Source organism: Schistocerca serialis, chromosome 3 (genome assembly GCF_023864345.2).
Source record: "Schistocerca serialis cubense isolate TAMUIC-IGC-003099 chromosome 3, iqSchSeri2.2, whole genome shotgun sequence".
Classification (NCBI taxonomy): Eukaryota; Metazoa; Arthropoda; class Insecta; order Orthoptera; family Acrididae; genus Schistocerca; species Schistocerca serialis.
The window spans coordinates 411,086,810-411,106,704 of record NC_064640.1 but is presented as its reverse complement, the minus strand read 5'-3'; the positions used below and the strand labels follow the sequence as shown (position 1 = coordinate 411,106,704).

Here is a 19,895-nt window from a genome sequence, read left to right as displayed (position 1 = left end):
TGTTGTTTCCATCAGTTTTGGTTTTCTCTGGGTCTAGGTGGCATCCCTTCTCTAGAGTTTTCTTTATTTGCTCCTGTATTAATATCCCTAGCTGGTTTCTTAGGAAATCAGTTATCTCCTCCACTTTATGCCTCAGTTCTCCAATTTCCGTCTTATTTCCATCTTTTTTTGCTTTTTCCAGAAAGCTACCCACAACGATGTCTCCATTGAAGTAGTTCTCAGATCCTGTAGGTGTCTCTTCTGTCTGCCTCTGTCCGCTATGTGCTGTTTCCTGCGTAATCAATATTTGTCGCTAGGTGCCCAGCAGGCACTGTCTGCTACGTGCTGTTTCTTGCGTTTCTCCAATAGATGTCGCTAGTTGTCTAGCAGTGCGGCTGTCTTCTACCCCGTTCGTCTCTTCTTGTTGAATGTTCCTAACCTCTCTTGTAGAATTCCTATTCTCCTCCTCCTCCGTTGCTTTTGTTTCTAAGCATTTTCTTATTTCACTCACTGCCTCTAGTAAGTCGTTCTTCATTTCCTTCTTCATATATCTTCCTCCTCCTGCCACTTTTCCGATCATCACAAGAGCATTCTCAATACAATGCACTGCACTGTCCACCATCTTACTATATATAATGAATTTCCTTGAGGCAGAGAAGTTGCTGTCCATGCATCAGCACAGCTTTAGAAAGCATCGCTCCTGCGAAACGCAACTCGCCCTTTTTTTATGATATCTTGCGAACCATGGATGAAGGGTATCAGACGGATGGCATATTCTTTGACTTCCAGAAAGTGTTTGACTCGGTGCCCCACTGCAGACTCCTAACTAAGGTACGAGCATATGGGATTGGTTCCCAAATATGTGAGTGGCTCGAGGACTTGTTAAGTAATAGAACACAGTACGTTGTCCTCGGTGGTGAGTGTCCATCAGAGGTGAGGGTATCATCTGGAGAGCCCCAGGGAAGTGTGGTAGGTCCGCTGTTGTTTTCTATCTACATAAATGATCTTTCAGATAGTGTGGATAGCAATGTGCGTCTGTTTGCTGATGATGATGTGGTGTACAGGTGGGTGCCGTCATTGAGCGACTGTAGGAGGATACAAGATGACTTGGGCAGGACTTGTGATTGGTGTAAAGAATGGCAGCTAACTCTAAATATAAATAAATGTAAATTAATGAAGATGAATAGGAAAAAGAATTCTGTAACGTTTGAATACTCCATTAGTAGTGTAGCGCTTGACATATTCACGTCGATTAAATATTTGGGCGTAACATTGCAGAGCGATATGAAGTGGGACAAGCATGTAATGGCAGTTGTGGGGAAGGCGGATAGTCGTCTTCGGTTCATTGGTAGAATTTTGGGAAGATGTGGTTCATCTGTAAAGGAGGCAGCTTATTAAACACTAATACGACCTATTATTGAGTACTGCTCGAGCATTTGGGATCAGGTCAGATTGACGGAGGACATAGAAGCAATTCAGAGGCGGGCTGCTAGATTTGTTACTGGTAGGTTTGATCACGCGAGTGTTACGGAAATGCTTCAGAAACTCGGGTGGGAGTCTCTAGAGGAAAGGAGGCGTTCTTTCCGTGAATCGCTGCTGAGGAAATTTAGAGATGCAGCATTTGAGGCTGACTGCAGTACAATTTTACTGCCGCCAACTTACATTTCGCGGAAAGACCACAAAGATAAGAGAAGAGAGATTAGGGCTCGTACAGAGGCATATAGGCAGTCATTTTTCCCTCGTACTGTTTGAGAGTGGAACAGGGAGAGAAGATGCTAGTTGTGGTACAAGGTACCCTCCGCCACGCACCGTATGGTGGTTGCGGAGTACGTATGTAGATGTAGATGTAGATGAACCTGTTGTAACCATCACTAGGCAGCTGGATCAGGAGGCAATGTGTTAAATAATGGACTAAAAGCCATAAATAAAAACACGACGGGCTAATAATGCCAAAATTATTTTTTAAGAGAACTTCTGCAACTTTGGGCTTAAACACAAGGCAGATTACACTCATGGTAGATGTAATGACTGCCTATGGGAACTTCAATTAGCACCCAGACACGACGCGCACAGAGGAAGAGTGCACACTGGGCTACAGGGGATCTTCCAATGCTACTCAACTCAGGCCAATTAGACACAAAATACTTGTGTCATTACTTCTTGAAGAAATTGGGGCTAATAGAAATGTAGTAGAGTGTACAGAGACTCCTTCCACACTCTAAAGCCCCCCCTCCCTCCCCCCAAAACACACACACACACACACACACACACACACACACACACACACACACACACACACACACAAATAATTTGTCAAACATCACTAGGTTTGTTTAATTGCTTAGTAAAGTTCTGGTAGAATGTCAGTGCTTGAGGAGTAAAGGAGACAGTGCTCTGAAAAGCAGAAGCACTGAGCCGTCGACAGGCTTTGTCAAATACTTGACTGTTTGTGAGTAACATGTTTGTCAAACAGATCGCGTTTGCCAGAAAATCTGAAGACACACTTATTTAATAAACAACAATTTGTTATTGCAATTTCTTTCTCTGTATTGCGAGTTTCCATGATTGTGGAAACTACAATCAAGGACAAAAACAAAAGAGCACTGACAGTTACCAAAATGGTGGAGGTGTTGCATCTTTCCCAACCATATATTACACAGGTATATATTAAGAACAAAATCAGTATTCTACACACAACATACAAACAGGAGTGCAATAAAATAAAATGAACATAACTGAAGCCCTCCAGTTCCTCCAAAGACAATGTGTGTTCCACATTGTGGTATTTTAATGAACTGTCGGAGGATCAAGAAGAGATTGAATCTGTGAATACTTTGGTCCTCTTTTTCAACATGAGTGCAAAGTAACAAGTTACTGACTGTCCATTTGGAAAACGTTGATGTAACTGTCAGGTTCTGTGTACACTATTTCCTTTAGCAGATTTTATTATAGATCATTATACTTTTGCAGATTTTTGTGGGTATATTTTTCTCAGTTTCAACTATTGCCTGGGCAATAATCTTGTTTGCTTTTTCTTATTTATACGCAGTGTCAAAGTCAACACAAGAAATGCTTGCTTTGCATTGGTAGTCATTTCTGCTAGTATCAAAATACTTCACAACATGAACAGCATCTGTTTCAAAAGTAAGTTTAAATTGATAAACTTTGTTCGGAAGTCTGTGGGCTTATTCAATAAAGCCAGGGATAGGAAAGAGCAAATTTGACAAACAAGTGTGATTGTTTATGGGAGCCTTAAAGGTACTAGTTGGCTTTTCTAGCATGACAGGGAGAGACCACACAAATTCAGTTTCAGTGTGGGCAGGAGGGGGATTAGACACTTATTTTCTCCCTCCGGATAAATTAAATCAAACATTTTATGTTCATAGTAATAATTTTTCAGTAATCAAATTGTGTTATGTGACTAATTCGTTACAGAAATTTTTTACCCAAGTGAAATCTTATCAATATTAGTGATCCCCTTGACAACCAGCTATTCACATTATTAAGAGTAAAAAAATTAAGGAATTCAAGATAATGATAATACTTAATTTGAGAACTTTATGTATGACATAAGCAGCAAATGCAGAAAAAATGCTATCAAACCATATTACTCCAGTAATACTAGAATTGGCTATTTTTTGGATTGGCCTCACCCATCAAATCAGAAATGAAATTGTAATCAGACATATCAGTGCCAACAAAGATCTCTATCACTTTCACATAATATGTCACCTGATATCCCTAAGAAAAATCAAAGATCAACTACAAGTTATTTCACCAAACTGATACTTCAGAATGTACAAGTGTAAACAAACTCAGTACAATAGTTAACGGATTGTTTTTACAGGGCAAAAACAATTCTGATCATTCAATTATTGAAAAATATAACATCTGAGAAGCATTGTATAAACGTTGACAAGTACAGCTCATCAATGACAGATCATCACAGATACACTGTCTGCAACAAGCCAGTTCTGCAGAATAATATGTTCAGCTGAAATGACATTCACAAATGGTGAACACACACGCGCATGCCCATGCATGCATGCGCACACGCACGCACGCACAGGTGAACTCAAAACTTATAGGGTCTTACCGAGGTACAAACTGGTTAGCTGGTCGCTTTGGACGGTATTCTGGATGCACCATAAACAACATCTGTGGAAAACCTGTACCAAAATATGCCCCATCAGTATGGTGGTGTCGTGAAGATTTTGGTGTATAAACATCCATACACTTTGGACAATATGTCTTCACCATGGATTCACCTGGGATGTCTGATAAACCTAAGGAACATTCACCACTATAATAAATTATAGGTTTAAAATTTTCATGCAATACATGACTGTTGAATGCTGAAGTCTTATATGTTCCAGCATTTCTTAATTTCACACAGAAATACAATGCCAACTGCAAAACTTGGAAAACTATGAAAAGTTAACATCCCTAAATTTGGGATGTAAAACAAAAGCAGGGGGCTGAAGTTTAAAGTCAGAGGCATCAATTCATCAACAGGCACATAAACATGACAAATCTCTCTAGCTTTTGAATGAATCTTTTCCCAAGCCATAGACAGTCTTTTTTTGATGCCTGTGGACAATTCAATACCTCTACAATTTGCTAAGTTGTTTGTTATTTTTGCCCCAAAATTATTTACACTCTACAAGGATTTTCCATTATTAAATTAACAATGAAATTAAAAATCTTTGATGCAATACTTTTTTTTCAAAGGGTAATAAAATGTCATTCATCCAAATGAGTCCTCCACCTTCAATCTCAGAGCATATCACTGACAATGAAAGTGACCATATCTGGAATGACAACACATCCACCATCCACTGAAATTATTGTTTATTTTCCACTATTGGCCCATTTCCACCACCCATTGTAATTATTGATTGTTTTCCACTAATGACCAATTTTGGCCATTTTCAAGCAGTAGTTGATGTGAGTAAGGACAAGTCACCAATGCATACGGTCACCAGCACATGGTGGGTAAACAGTTGGCTGGTTTCATGTTCCAAGGATCACTTTGCGTGATTAATCTTAATGATGTGGAATGGGCCATTTTCAATTCACATCTCAAATTAATTTGTAAATTGGCTACATGCTGAACATTGTTATTTGAAATATACAGACATGAGTTAGTAATTCCTACCCACCAGTTATCACAGATTACACTAATAGAAATTCTTCTACGGAACAGAAAGTTTTCAAGGAGAAACTTTCAGTTCGTTTTAAATTTTAATTTGCAGACTGACATTTTATGCCACTGGGTAAGAGATCAAAAATTTTTGTTGCAGCACTGTGCACCCTGTTTTGTGCTAAAGACAACCTTAATGTGGAGTAATGAATGTCTTTCTTCTGATATTGTTTTTATGTACGTCATTGTTCCTCTTTAACTATAGCGAATTATTTGCAACATATTTACAATTAAATATTAAAATAAGTGTACAACTAGTAAAAAATAGTTTAAAGAGTTTTTATGTTGACACAAATGAGACCAATGCCTCTATGTGCACTCAGTTGCTGACGTTATTACCTGTTCAACAATCACCAAACTATGAACATTTATTTGACTACAGTCGACTTGCAGCGGAAAGTTTTTTCATTTCTCCTGCTGTTCATAAACTGTTTTTGTAGTACACATGATACATTGTTGTAATTTACTGCTTGCCATATGCTGGTGCCTGGACAACTAGGGGGTTTGCCCTTGTGCAGAGCAACTACCACTTGAAAATGGCACAATAGCTGAAATTGCTCATTAGTAGAAAATAAATAAAAATTACAGTGAATGGCAGAAATATTGTCACCTTAGAAATTTTGTGCAACTGTAGTACCTGCCCAAAAGAAAGTAACTGAAAGACACAGTTTTCTCACAAAAAGCGGAATTGTAACCTGAATATTTGCCCCATTACTATAACAACATTCTGTACATTTTAGCTGTGAAGTATTTTAAGTTCACATGAAACACAAACTAAGTTTAAAGAAGTAAATATCTGTTATTGGTTGCCTTACAACTTTATGCTTAGTAACTAGGCTCTCCACACTACACTGCTACATGCCGAGCACAAAAAGTAGTTTTACCTATGTAACAAGGGCAAGTTTACCAATTACAAAAATGACTAACAGCTAGGCAGTTAATATTTAGGACTCCTGTGATAAAACTATTCCACGTAGCGAATTTGCAGTTATGTATGCCACACACAAGTGGGCCAACAGTACTCCATCTGCTCCACATATTGTATATACAGCACTTAGGTGTTCATTGCTTGGAGGAGTTTGTGGGGTTTTGATATCTTAAATGTGATACAACTGGTACTGAACATATGAACCAGAAAACTAGTAAACTTCTGCAACAGAGAATAGTATTACAAGGGAATTAAAAATATAATGACAGTGTGTCGTTTTGTGCTACAATGGGACTAAATACAAGACAAGTGTGCTAAATGCAATAGATAAGCTATTTCAGCTGTCTGTCAACTTCTTCCTTTTAAAGAAGAATGATAACCTTGCCACTGTGAGGTGAGAAAATTAGTGTTTAATGTCCCGTCGACAACAAGGTCATTAGAGACTGAGCACAAGCTCAGATCAGGGGAGAATGGGGACGAAAATGGGCCATGCCCTTTCAAAGGAACCATTCCAGCATTTGCCTGAAGCGATTTAGGGAAATCGTGGAAAACCGAAATCAGGATGGCCACAGACTGGTTTGAGCCGCCGATCTCCCGAATGTGAGTCCAGTGCGCTAACCACTGTGCACCTCACTCAGTCCCTTGCCACTGTGTGTGTGTGTGTGTGTGTGTGTGTGTGTGTGTGAGAGAGAGAGAGAGAGAGAGAGAGAGAGAGAGAGAGAGAGAGAGAGAGAAGATGAGTAGTAGTAGTAGTAGTAGTAGTAGTAGCAGCAGCAGCAGCAGCAGCACTACTAACAGGGTGCCCCTAATACGAGCAACATACTGTGAATAAATAGAGGGTAGTTACACTTACGACAGAACCTTTTCTAATACACATCTGTCTCCATACACAGCCATTCTAAATAGGAAAGGAAAGACTCGAGGAAGATATAATGAAAGATGTTATGCCTCCAAGTTCTATCATTAGCTTTCTCAATACAGAGGACAGTTACTGTGCAGATATCACATACAGGTTCAGATGATCAACAACTGAATGCAATCACTTGAACTTACAACAGAGCCAACTTGAAAAGCTTTTCAAATTCTAGCACTTACAATATGTGATGACTCATTAATTACCCAATAAGAAAACTAGTATGATAATTATTGAGGTCAATTATGGTTCTACTTCCCCTATGTTACTCCATACACGCAAAATGTGGCAACACCACAAAGTGAGACAACTTAACACAAAGCTTTTGAAACAACAGTTTTATTTGTTCAGAGTGGACAAAGTCTAACAAACCAAAGTGTGGACACTTTAGTAGAGTGTGTGTACTGGGAAAGAAAAACAGCAAAACAGCATGAAGTTTACACTAAAAAAGGAAAAGGAACATTTTTATCATTTATTCTTACTTTAGGAAAATTCTGCTATAACAGTAGTCTTAAATCTGCCAACTGGCTATTTACCTATTGGCAACATTGGCTGGCTTTCACAATAAACTCTTGGGCAATGGCCAAAGTCACCAGATTGGTATTTTTCTATCATTTGACCTATTCCTCGATTTGTAAGAATGTATCTAGCATGGATGAGACCGTACAACATTTCAGCTGCTTGCTCAATAAGATCAGATTGGTTTGGATTGTCCTCCAGTTCATCATCTGCAAGAAAAATGGAAAACCTATTAACAAAACACACAAGCATCAACAGACTGGTGCAAAGCATCAGTTTTACAAGTCAAATTCAGTTATTAAAAAAAAAAATTAAAAAACCACCAAATGTATGAAACAGCACTCACAAAATAATCACTGTGACCTAACCAGACTTCATTTGGATGATAGTTTATGAGCTTATTGAAAACATTGAGTAGTGGACAACCCCAGCAGCGAAACACCTCCACCAGCTGGAAAAGAAGTCTAGTTGCTTTTGGATCTTCATCCTCATGCTGTTACAAAATAACAAATATGTCATGAGACTACGTAACATTTCATTACTGTTTGAGATATTTAGATATCTGCAAGTTTTATTCTCTACACACAGTTTGTGCACAACTATGGTCGAGTTGGTAGTTTTCGCATTCCCCAAATTTGTTACCTCAGTAGCTTGGGATTCACAGAAATGTTTCATTACTCACTTCTTCTTCCTTGCATGCAGTTCATGCCAGTTCCTCTAATTTTTTATTCTTAGCAGTCCAAGTCAGTAATAACATTTCCGTAACACTCGCGTGATGATCAAACCTACCAGTAATGTTTTGTTTCCCATGTTTCCTTTCCCACATGCAGTTTATGTCCGGCTTGGATGAGTTGGTAGTATTTTTAAGACTCCAATTGCTTCCCCCATGATACATTTCTCATTCTAGTTTCTACTGTACAGGAAATTACTGGCTTTTCTATTGGTCACGATGTTGAATTGTTAGAAAGTTTCAAGAACTGACTGGAGAATTTACTTCTAATTTACAATATACTATTCAAATGTGCTCACAACAATGATAATGTAGTACATTTTCTCACTGCCTAGAGCAATCATGTAGTGGAAAATATGCAGACTGTGATTTTCTTCACAGAAGAGGCAAGAAATGATTAAATGTGACTTGTGTCAAGAAGCTTCCCAAGTCTTAGTAGTGTCAACAACAAATAATAAAAAACATTTATAAGTAACAACATTCAGTAATGAATACTTTGTAACAGGTACATGTCTCGACAATAACGAATATATACAATACAAAATATAGTCATTACTTTTACAGCCCTACTTCATCCCCCCCCCCTTTCTCTGGCATATTCAATTCATTCTTAGTGCACACACACTACAGTTGATGCAGCTGTGAAAAATCTGTCTAGTTTTGTATTTAATTACTCATGGGAAAGAAAATTAGTTTTGTATCTGTTCATCTATGTATGATAAAATTATCCACATTTTAATAAATTTACAAGATTCTCAAATTATCACTTGTCAGCTTAAGAACTTAAACAACCTTTAACAATGTGTCAGGATTAGATATTTCCCTGATACGGATTTATTTTTTACCTGAAGAAGATTATGTCACTGTTGCAAGGAGCAGTAACAAATGTTAAAGCAAGGAAGCTAATGCAAAAGTTTTGATCAATTGTCCTTTTTGTTATTTAACAGCCTTCCCTTCCATTTGCTTATTGTGGTCTTGCTGAATGATCATGATTACATGGTCTCTATACATTAGTAGAATTTAAATAATTTGGTACTGGTCCCTAACATAGCTTGTATTTATTGCAAATCTCTCAGAGTGCAAAATCCCAAGAGACTGGAAAAAAAGTACAGATGACTCCTGTATATAACAACAGTAAAAGAACTGACCCACAAAATTACAGACCAATACCCTTGATACTGGTTTGTTGCAGAATTATTAAGCATATTCCACGTCTCAATGTAATAAATTTCCTTGAGACAGAAAATCTACCCACAAATCGGCAAGGATTTAGGAAACATCACTTGTGCAAAACTCCATTTGTCATTTTCTCAGACAATATCCTGCAAAGCATATATGAGAGGCACACAAAGGACAATACAATTCATTCAGAAATTTGTTAGTGACAGACATGTGAGCTGGGCCATATTTACTTCCAGAAGCAACATCAACAAAAGCTAATAGAGACCTATGTCAATAAAGCATATCACAGCTTACAGAACCATGTGTTCGTCCAGTAGATAAGAGTACTGTCTGAGCAGGAGGGAGGTCATTCAGGATCTAGCTTATGGGATGCTCATGAAGTATGAGGAAGTACAAAGTCTTGAATTTATTATCAAGGACAAGTATCAGCAGAAGCCCCTCTGTACAAACTTACCAGGTTCAAGATCCAAAATCATGTCAAGTGCCTGACGATAGTGTGGAACTTGTTCATTCAATCCGGTAAGATTGAACTTATCCTGAATGTAGTCTTCATCAACCTACAAACATGTAATAAAAATAGTAATTAAACCACAAAAGGTGAAGTACAAGTGAAAGGGAAAGAAAAGTATTAAAGAGAGGAAAGAGGATAGTGTCTCATGGGGATGAGAGGGAAGGAAAATATTGAACCTGTCAATACCTGCTTATATGTGGAAAATATGTGCTAAAACAATAATTATACTTATTCTCATGAAATCACATTTGTTAGCTTTGACAATTTACCAATAAAATATCACTTTTCAACTGAGCCTCAAACCATATCCCAAAAAAATTATACAGAAGGAAAACAAATATTTTCATAGCCCTGTTGTATCTCTGTTTGCACATGCACACATCACACACTGCAATATCATTGTGTTACATACAGAAGCCAATATCCAGAATTTGTGGGTTCGACCTACACACAGGCAGAGAAGAAATGGGGATGTAAGAATACAAGGGAGACGTTGGCAGGTAAGGTGGTAAACGGACTGGTAACATTCTGGACATAGAGAAAGGGGAGAAAAGGTATAGGAGTAAGTTACAAAACTTCACATAGAATTACAGCAGCAAACATTTCCTGATGTAGCACTGTGACGCACTACACATGCAATATAGAACGACATGAAGGTTCAGAATTTTATGAACACAGTAGCCCTGCACAAAAATATCACATCCAAATCAATTGGGCTGGAATTTGCTTGTGTCATCTGCAACAAAGTAACTCAGGCCCAAAGGACAACATGATGCTGACTAAGAGCTGTGTCATATGCCATATACCATCATTTTGACAAAATACAAGAGATGAAGGGGTCACTCACTCAGCAGCTGCTAGCTTTTCAGACCCTAAGGGCTGCTATTTCCCATTCAAGAAGCACCTCAATTGGTCTTGCAAGGGTGAGTGCACCTTCAGTCCCCCAACCAAGGAAAAAATCAACTGTAGTAATGGGAATCGAACCCACTTCCTCCACAATGCAGTCTCACACACACAGTCTGCTCAGCTATGGAGGTGGACTGTGCCATTGTTTTTAGCAGAGAATTACAAGTTTGAGGGAAGGCTGTCAGCTGGTGCACTCAAGAGTTTATGAAAGTGGTAATTATGGAAGAGAAAAAAAATAAATAAGAAAAAATAAGCCATAACGTTATCATTCACAATAAGTCACAAGAGAGAGTGATTGCAGGAGGAACGATTTACACAGGACTGTAGGTCAATGAGTGCAATTCTCTTTACAGGTTAACTTGTAAAGTGACAACAGAGAGGCCTTGATTTTGACAGAAACCACAACTTTTTGTTACCCATTAAAAATCCATGTATTCTACAAGGTTTGGAGACTGCAGATAGATGGCAGTGACACCTCATCAAAATTTTCGACTGAAAACCATTCAGTCATCTTCAAGTTAGTTTTACACAGCAGATTGCTGGTGCACATCAACTTTATACAAAAAATTGTCACAGTGGCATATGCACAGGTTTTTGCTGTATGAACAGCTGTATGAGTTTATTTCCCTCTGTCAAATGTCGTTCCATATGAGGCATATGCATAACAGTGGTATTGCGCAAGTTCCCCCTCACTACCTGTGAGCCAACAGAATAAAAATTTGGGGGTCAAATTAATTGCCACTGCAAATAATATTTGGTGTAAGATTTTGTCTTTGTGAAGTAGTTAATGAAATCGCAGGGTCCCATGTCTTACCAAGTTGAGAGTTGCCAATAGCATTAACAGCATCTTTCACTAAGAGTATTTCCACAGATCCTTAATAACTGAATCCCAGAAGGATCCCATCGTGGGTCAGATTTATGTGGCAGAATAATCCTCAGTACTCCTGAAATACAATGCGAAGCTACGTCAGACTTACTTGCGTGCAAAGGGCAAGTGTGGAAATCATGTTTCACGCATCTTTCATGAACTGTGTGTGGTCTGACCAATGTTGGTTGGTTGGTTTAGAGGCGGGAGCAGGGACCAAACTACGAGGTCATCGGTCCCCTGGTCCAAATAAAACAATAACACAAGTGTGAGAATAAAATGAATGAAACATATAACACAAAACAGAGAGAAAGGAAAAGCCATAAGAACGAAGGAAAGACGACGAACGCTAAAAGGAACGCAGTAGAAACAGAAGAGAGTAAAACATGAAAGCAGATTACAGTGCCTGGCCAACCATGAGAATAAATAGGGAAAGCCAGCCACTCTGCAACACATTAAAACCTCCACCCTAGAAGAACTAGGGTGGAGGAAACAGAGGGACAAAGAACATGAACTAAAACCTAGATAGAAGTATAAAACCCACACTCACAGATAAAACTTAAAACTAAAGCTGCTGTGGAGGCATTGTTGCCCAACACCGAAGGCAGGGTACTGGGAAAGTTAACAGTCTGCCATAGAGCGGCTAAAAGTGAGCAGTCCAGCAAGAGGTGGACAACTGTCATTTGGCAGCCACAGCGACACTGAGGTGGGTCCTCGTGACAGAGTAGGTAACCGTGTACTAGCCACATATGGCCAATGTGGAGCCGGCACAGGACAACTGATTCCCTGCGAGAGGACCACATGGAAGACTTCCACACATTCATAGTCTCCTTAATGACACACAGTTTGTTGTGCGTGCTGTTATGCCATTCCATCTACCAAACCCGGAAAACCTTGCGGTGTAAGAAAGAACGCAGGTCAGCTTCAGATATGCCTATCTCCAGAAGCAGTTTCCGCGTCGCCTGTTTGGCCAGCCTGTTGGCAGGTTTGTTGCTGGGGATTCCGACATGTCCTGAGGTCCACACAAACACCACGGAACGGCGGGACTGTTCCAAGGTAAACATGGACTCCTGAATGGACACTACCAGAGGGTGGTGGGGTAGCACTGGTCAGTAGCTTGTAGGCCACTCAATGAGACCGTACACAGGAGAAATGACTCACCAGGGCATGAGCAGATGTACTCAGGAGCACGAGATATGGCCGCCAGCTCTGCAGTGAAAACACTGCAGCCAAATGGCAAGGACTGCTGCTCAGTATGTCCTCCATGAAAATATGCAAAGCCTACATGACCATCAGCCATTGAGCCATCGGTGTAAACCACTTCAGAGTGCTGGAAAATGTCGAGAATCGAAAGGAAGTGACAGCAGAGAGCGGCGGGGTTAAAAGAGTCCTTAGGGCCATGCAAAAGGTCCAGACAAAGCTGCGGCCGAGGCGTACACCATGGAGGCATACGTGAATGGACCAGAAGTAGAGGTAATAAAGGGAAGGACTCCAGTTCAGAGAGAAGGGACTGCACGCGAACCGCAATCGTTAGCCCCGATCTGGGCTGCTGATGCGGGAGATGGACTGCCCGGGCAGGAAAAGGAGACGGTAATTCGGATGCTCAGGGGAACTATGAATGTGTGTTGCGTAACTGGCATGCAGTTGTGCACATCTGATCTGCAGTGGAGGGACACCAGCCTCCATCAGTACGCTGGTCACCGCACTCATCCTTAAAGCTCCTGTCACTAATCCAACCCCACAATGATGCACAGGGTCGAGTAAATGCAATGCTGAAGGTGCCGCCGAACCATAAACAACACTCCCATAGTCAATTCGGGATTGGACAAGGGCTCTGTAGAGCTGCAGCAGGGTACAGCGATCTTCACCATTTATGGTAACACCGAGAACAGATGTTGGGGCCTGGTACCCGAAAAGATGTTTTATCTTTGCCCAGACTTGGGAAGGTGATGTGTGGCACCCAATTGTGGAGACATATCTCTCCCAACACTCCTTCTTCCGTTGTTTGATAAGGTAGCGAACACGGGCTCGGAGCCGTTTAAAGGCTATGAGGTGCTCCAGGGAAGGGCGCCACTTATGCCGCTAAATACAGCTCGCCAATGCTCCTTAATTGCTACAGTGACTTCCGGCGACCACCAAAGGACTGCCTTACACCTCTGGCACCCTAAAGAGTGAGGGATCGTGTTTTCTGCTGCGGAAACAATTGTGCTAGTCACCTGCTCAACCATCACATCGATGTTACTGTGTGGGGGAGATTCAATAGTGACAGCAGAGGTGAAAGTTCCCCAGGGTGCCTTGTTAAAAGCCCATCTGGGCAGTCGTTCGTGTGCCTGATTCTGGGGCAGTGACAGGAAGACGGGGAAGCAGTCACTACCACACAGGTCGTCAAGTGCTCTCTAGTGGATAAATCGGAGAAGTCCTGGGCTACAAATTGATAAATCAATGGCCAAGTAACTACCATGAGCCACACTGAAATGTGTGGCGGCCCAGTATTTAAGAGGCAGAGGTCAAATTGCAACAGTATTTCCCACTATAAGAAACCTGGGAAGGGAGTGACCCAAAGGACCCCTTCCTAGCGAGAGAAGCTGAAGAAGACTTACGCTTCTCTGGCTTAGAAGTGGGGATGGATGTCCCCAATGGTTTGGGGGGGGGGGGGGGGGGGGGGGAGGGGTGTTGCCCCCTAAGTAGGTGGTGCAGGAGCAACAGGGAGGGAAATGCCACCCACCGTCAAGGGGGCAGGTGTAGTCTTCCGGCTCTGGGAGGTGACCTGGGTTGGCGGAGCTGACGGTGCCAGAACTGTTCTAGCGGCGGTGTAAGACTATGTCATACTCACAGGATGCAGGCGTTCAAATTTTCTCTTAGCCTCAGTCTAGGTCAGTCTGTCCAGGGTCATGTAATCCATGATTTTCCTTTCTTTCTGTAGAATCCTGCAGTCAGGTGAGCAAGGTGAATGGTGCTCTCTGCAGTTGACACAGATGGGAGGCCAGGCACATGGAGTATTGGGATGTTATGGGTGTCCACAATCTCAGCATGTGACTCGAAGTACAGCAGGAAGACATATGGCCAAACTTCCAGCACTTAAAGCACCGCATCGGGCAAGGGATATAGGGCTTCACATCACACCGGTAGAACATCACCTTGACCTTCTCGGGCAATTTATCATCCTCAAATGCCAAGATGAAGGCACCGGTGACAACTTTATTGTCCTTCAGACTCCGATGGACACGCTGGACAAAATGTACACCTCGCCGCTCTAAATTAGCGAGCAGCTCATCGTCTGACTGCAAAAGGTCTCTGTGAAATATGATACCCTGGACCATATTTAAGCTCTTACGGGACGTGATGGTTACAGAAACATTCGCCAGCGAGTAACTCCCGTGACTAGGCAGAGGATGCTGTTTTGATCAAGACTGACCCAAATCTCATTTTGGACAAGCCCTCCACCTCCCCGAACTTGACCTCTAAAAGCTCAACAAAAAACTGAGGCTTCATCGTCAGGAAAGATTCCCCATCAGCTCTCAAACATACAAGGTACCAGGGCGAATAAGATCCGCTGCCATTCTTAGCCTGACGTTCCTCTCATGGTGCGGCCAGGGAGGGGAGCGATTTGGGGTCGTACTTCTGCATGTTGAATTGAGCTCGTCTTCGCTTAGAGACTGCTGGTGTTTCACCACCAGCAAGAGATGATGGACTACACTTCACTGCGTGTCATCCACCCTGATGCCACCCACTCCGACCAGGGGCCCCTCACCACCAGCCGCAGCAAAGGCCACCTGGCAAGATGGCCATTGCCGGGAGTCCCGATTCCCCAGGGCGATGGGCATCTACCCCTTGGCATACGTGGGGAGTTAACGGCGCAGGCATCAGCAGATAGATCCCTGTGTGGTCAGGGGGGCTACAACCGACAGGGTACATTGTGGCCCCACCACAACTGACTGTCTACCGTGCTGGATATCAGGTGCAAAGAAGTCCATTGTCATCGTTGGCGCAGAAAGTGACACTGCATCGTGCATGGTGGAAAACACACCCAGGAAGGTGTCCTCACCCAAGAGATGGAGAATGGGCAGGACTGCAATGCGACAAAGAGAAAGTGGGCTAAAGATCTCAATGCACAATGTACACAATGCACCTTTTAAGGCGTCCTTCACTATTTGGCTCGCTCTTTGGGAAAATTTTGAAGAATGGAAGTCAAACCCTACAGGGGACCATCACATAAAGGCTGAAATGTGTGAAACTCCTTTGTATCCTCACATTCTACAAACTTATTTTTGTAATGCCAAATATCTCCCTTATTGTGAGACGTGTTCCATCTGCTAGTGAGATCAACAGTGAGTTCCACCTGGCACTAAAGCTGTAATACTGTCTCACATCTCTGAAATATCAGCAGACCTGTTTTGGCAGCAGTCAACAATTTACAGTGACAGACATACAGGTTTCAACTGTACAACCCCTGTAAAGGGAGCTGAAAACATTACATGCTCAATACTAAGCTGCCTCTCAATACAGAATAACATTTCCAGAAGAGAATCCAACACCATATTTGGAACTCACTCAGGGAACACAATTCTTAAATATATTACTGATTCAAATGAAAGGCATCAACACTACTGGATTTTGTTTTATTACGGTGGTGGGATCACTACTCTGGCTTCAAGATAAAATGTGTTACTCACATAATTGGTGGTACAATATTGAATAGCATGTAATTTCGAACATTTTTGCCTGTTATCCATGGATTTCTTATTAACCTGTGTGACTCACAGACTCATAAAAGCCTTTCTAGCTGACAGACGTTACACACCAATAAATGTATGAGTGCATGCTGAAGAGTAATTTCTCCAATTTTTTTGTGAAAACTCTTAAGGCTTTTTAAATAAAACAAACAGAATTGACATTCTACACCCTTTTTCTTCATGTCCATATATTTATTCTCCACAGTTACCCTGGCAATAAATACATTTCTCCCAACGAGGTAACAGTTTCTTGATACCATCACTGAATAATGTTTAACTTTGTTGTGTTGCTTCATCACTACCAAAATGAAATCCTCAAAGGTGTTCTTTATGATTTGGAAACAGAAAAATACGGGACGGGGCCAAGCTGGGACTGTATGGAGGATGATCAACGACAATGAATGCAAGGTATCTGATTGTTGCAGCACTTTTGTGTGGTCTGGCATTTTCATGTTGAGAGGAGAGATTGCTCCATGTGTGTACGAACTTTCAAATTCAAAACATTAATACAGCATGCTGTTTCTCATGCACTGACACAGTTACATTACACAACACTGTTACATGCTACAATTCAGAGCCCTCTATTGGCAAAGGGATGCAAATATGTTGACGGGAAGAATACAGATATTGAAAGTTAATGTTTCTTTTATTTAAAAAGCTTTAAGAGTTTTCACATAAAAAATTCAGAGGCATTACTTTCCAGCACACCTTTGTATTTTCTGATTTAAAGTTTCCAGTTTTATTATATGTTAAGTGAATAATGCACTGCAGTGTCAATTTTTCTTTGTTCTGTAAACAGTCATTCCCAGTAAGCATCTGTTCACACAAGAACACATGAGTACTACATAATTAACCTGCCAAGTTACAGTATTTACCTCACAGAAGAACTCATTTCCTCTAAGCCCGCAAAACCATGATATCCAAGAAACCTCCTCCGAGCTGCTCATTGTCCTGAAAATGAATCAGTTACAATAAACAATTATGTATATCATAATTTCTCATAGTTGAGTAGAACATTGCAGTTGACTGAAGAAAAATGTAAATTCATCTATTGCCTATGTGAAGATTATTCTAAAAGCATGCTAGATGACTAAAGCACTTACTGTACAAATGAACAGTAAGGTGTTCATATGATCCAAGACCAACTAGGTATCTGCACTGAATAACAGCCAATCTACACAAGGGATAATAAATTCAAGAAGAGACTAGATATGTTTCTAATATACTGCATTAACTGAAATACAATAAGAAATAACCAAATAGTGTTTAAACAGGAACAACGAAGTTTTGAAAATGCAGGGGTAGATAATTAATTCCTTCTCCTGATATTTCAAACACAAAACATCTACAACTACATACACACGCCACAAACCACCATACAGTGCATTGCAGCAAGTACTTTGTACCAATACTAATCATTTCCTCTCCTATTCCACCTGAAAATAGAGTGAGGAAAAAATTAGACTGTCTAAAAGCCTCTATACAAACTCTAATTTCTCGCATATTAGCTTCAGGACCTTTCAATGAAATGTACATTGGCAGCAGTAGAATCGTTCTGCAATAATAATAAATCTGTGCAATAGTGCCCTGCAGGAAGAGCATCATCTTTCCTCTAGAGATTCCCATCTGACTTCATGATGTATCTTCATAATACGTGTTTGCTGATCAACAGCAACAGAACTCAAGAATGAGCTGCACTAGCATTCTATACACTGTCTCCTTTATGAATGAGCTACACTTAACCAAAATTCTCCCAATAAAACGGAGTCAAGCATTCACCTTCTGTACCATCAAACTGATGTGCTCTTCCCATTTCATATCACTATGCAACATATTTATTCGCAATGACTGTGTCAAGCTGCACCCTATTAAGGCTGTATTCAAACGTTACAGGGTTGTCTTTTATACTCATCCACATTAACTTAGACTTTTCTGCATTTAGAGCAAGCTACCGTTAATCATACCAATTAGAAATTTTGTCCAAGTCGTCATGAGCATTGCTGGTCACTCAACGACACCTTCCCGTACACCACTGTGTCGTCAGCAAACAGCCATAAATTGCTACTCACCCTGTCTGTCAAGCCACTTATGTATATAGAGAGAAAAAATCCAGCTCACTTCACAGAAGGAAGGAACTGGTTAGAGGCCTTAGACTCAAAACTTTAATAATGAGATGAAAACTTAATGTAAAAATACAGTGTGTTAATGAAGGTATAGCAGACTATTTCAACAATACTTCAATCACCTTCCCAACTTAAGAACAGGCACAGTACCAGCACTATTTTTGAATGTTGTTGGCATCACCAGTGGCTAAGTTCACCTGGCTGCTTCAGTCAGGTTTCAAGCTGTGGCTCAGTGACCGACAGTGTGCGTACAACTTCCCAGTTTTAATTTTTAGTTTTATCACATTTTATATTTTGTGACATTAAAATTTTAAATTTTTATATATTATGAAAAGGATAAATCACTACTCACCATAGAAACGACATGTTGAGTTGCAGACGGGTTGTGCACACCTGTGTGACAGATGTGCTCGCTTGTGTGAATGTAGGTATGTGTTTCCTTTTCTCAAGATGGCTCTGGCAAAAAGCTCAATGTGTAACAGTCTTTTCGATGTGCCTGTCTGCAACTCAGTGTGTCACCTTCACGGTGAGTAGCAAACTACTCTTTACATAATATTGTTGATATTCCAACCTGGACTTTCCATTGTTACATTTTTATATATCATTTTATCAACATAGATCAACCTCTTGACAATAATTGATTGAAAATATATTCAAATTAAATATAAAAATTATTCCAACCAAAAACTGACATGAATTCTACAGTTTCAAACACAGGATCACTGAACCCTCCATTGTGACCATGTCACACTTTATCTATTTAGTGGCAAGATGAACCACCTGGACAGCTGAACACGTTAAAATGCCTGCTTCTGGGATGGTGAGAGGTGCAGTGGTCCAGTATTAAACTTGCCTCCCAGATTAATGACAATGGTTAGTGTGGTGGCCACCCTGAACATGATCTTTAGGTGATTTTCCACATCCACTGAGGTAAACATTGGAATGGTTCCCACCTCAGTCACACAATGTTACTTCAGCCATGCAAATGCACTGGATGAGCCAGAAGGGATACACATATTCCTCCCTGGAGGGTGGCTGGCAGTAGCTTTAAAACATCTTTGGGAGTGGCAACCTCCTCATAATAATAGTGTACGTACAGGTATGGTTAGTTCCCCGCAAAACTGGAAATGTGCTATATCAGTCCTGACATAGCATTGGCTGGATAAAGGGCACCAGCAAGAAAAGGAAAGGAAAGGAAAGGAAAGAAGGAAGGAAGGAAGGAAGGAAGGGTCAAGGTAAGGGCATAAGCGCCTTAGCGCCTAAGGCATCAAAGTCTATTGTCAAATCATTGTGGCACTTGTTT

The 19,895-nt window shown here is 40.8% G+C and overlaps 1 protein-coding gene across 4 annotated transcripts in view; it reads right to left on the bottom strand.

Moving 5' to 3' along the window:
- The window catches only part of LOC126470277 (casein kinase II subunit beta-like), a 92,381-nt gene that overhangs the window by 56,940 nt on the left and 15,546 nt on the right, over positions 1-19,895 (bottom strand). For all 4 annotated transcript variants that reach the window (XM_050098026.1, XM_050098023.1, XM_050098024.1 and 1 more), the window contains exons 3-6: positions 17,345-17,420; positions 9,909-10,011; positions 7,560-7,751; positions 4,076-4,265 (exon numbers count right to left, since the gene is read on the bottom strand). In XM_050098026.1, coding sequence (XP_049953983.1) covers positions 4,076-4,265; positions 7,560-7,751; positions 9,909-10,011; positions 17,345-17,420 — 561 coding nt within the window. The remainder of the gene's footprint in view (positions 1-4,075; positions 4,266-7,559; positions 7,752-9,908; positions 10,012-17,344; positions 17,421-19,895) is intronic.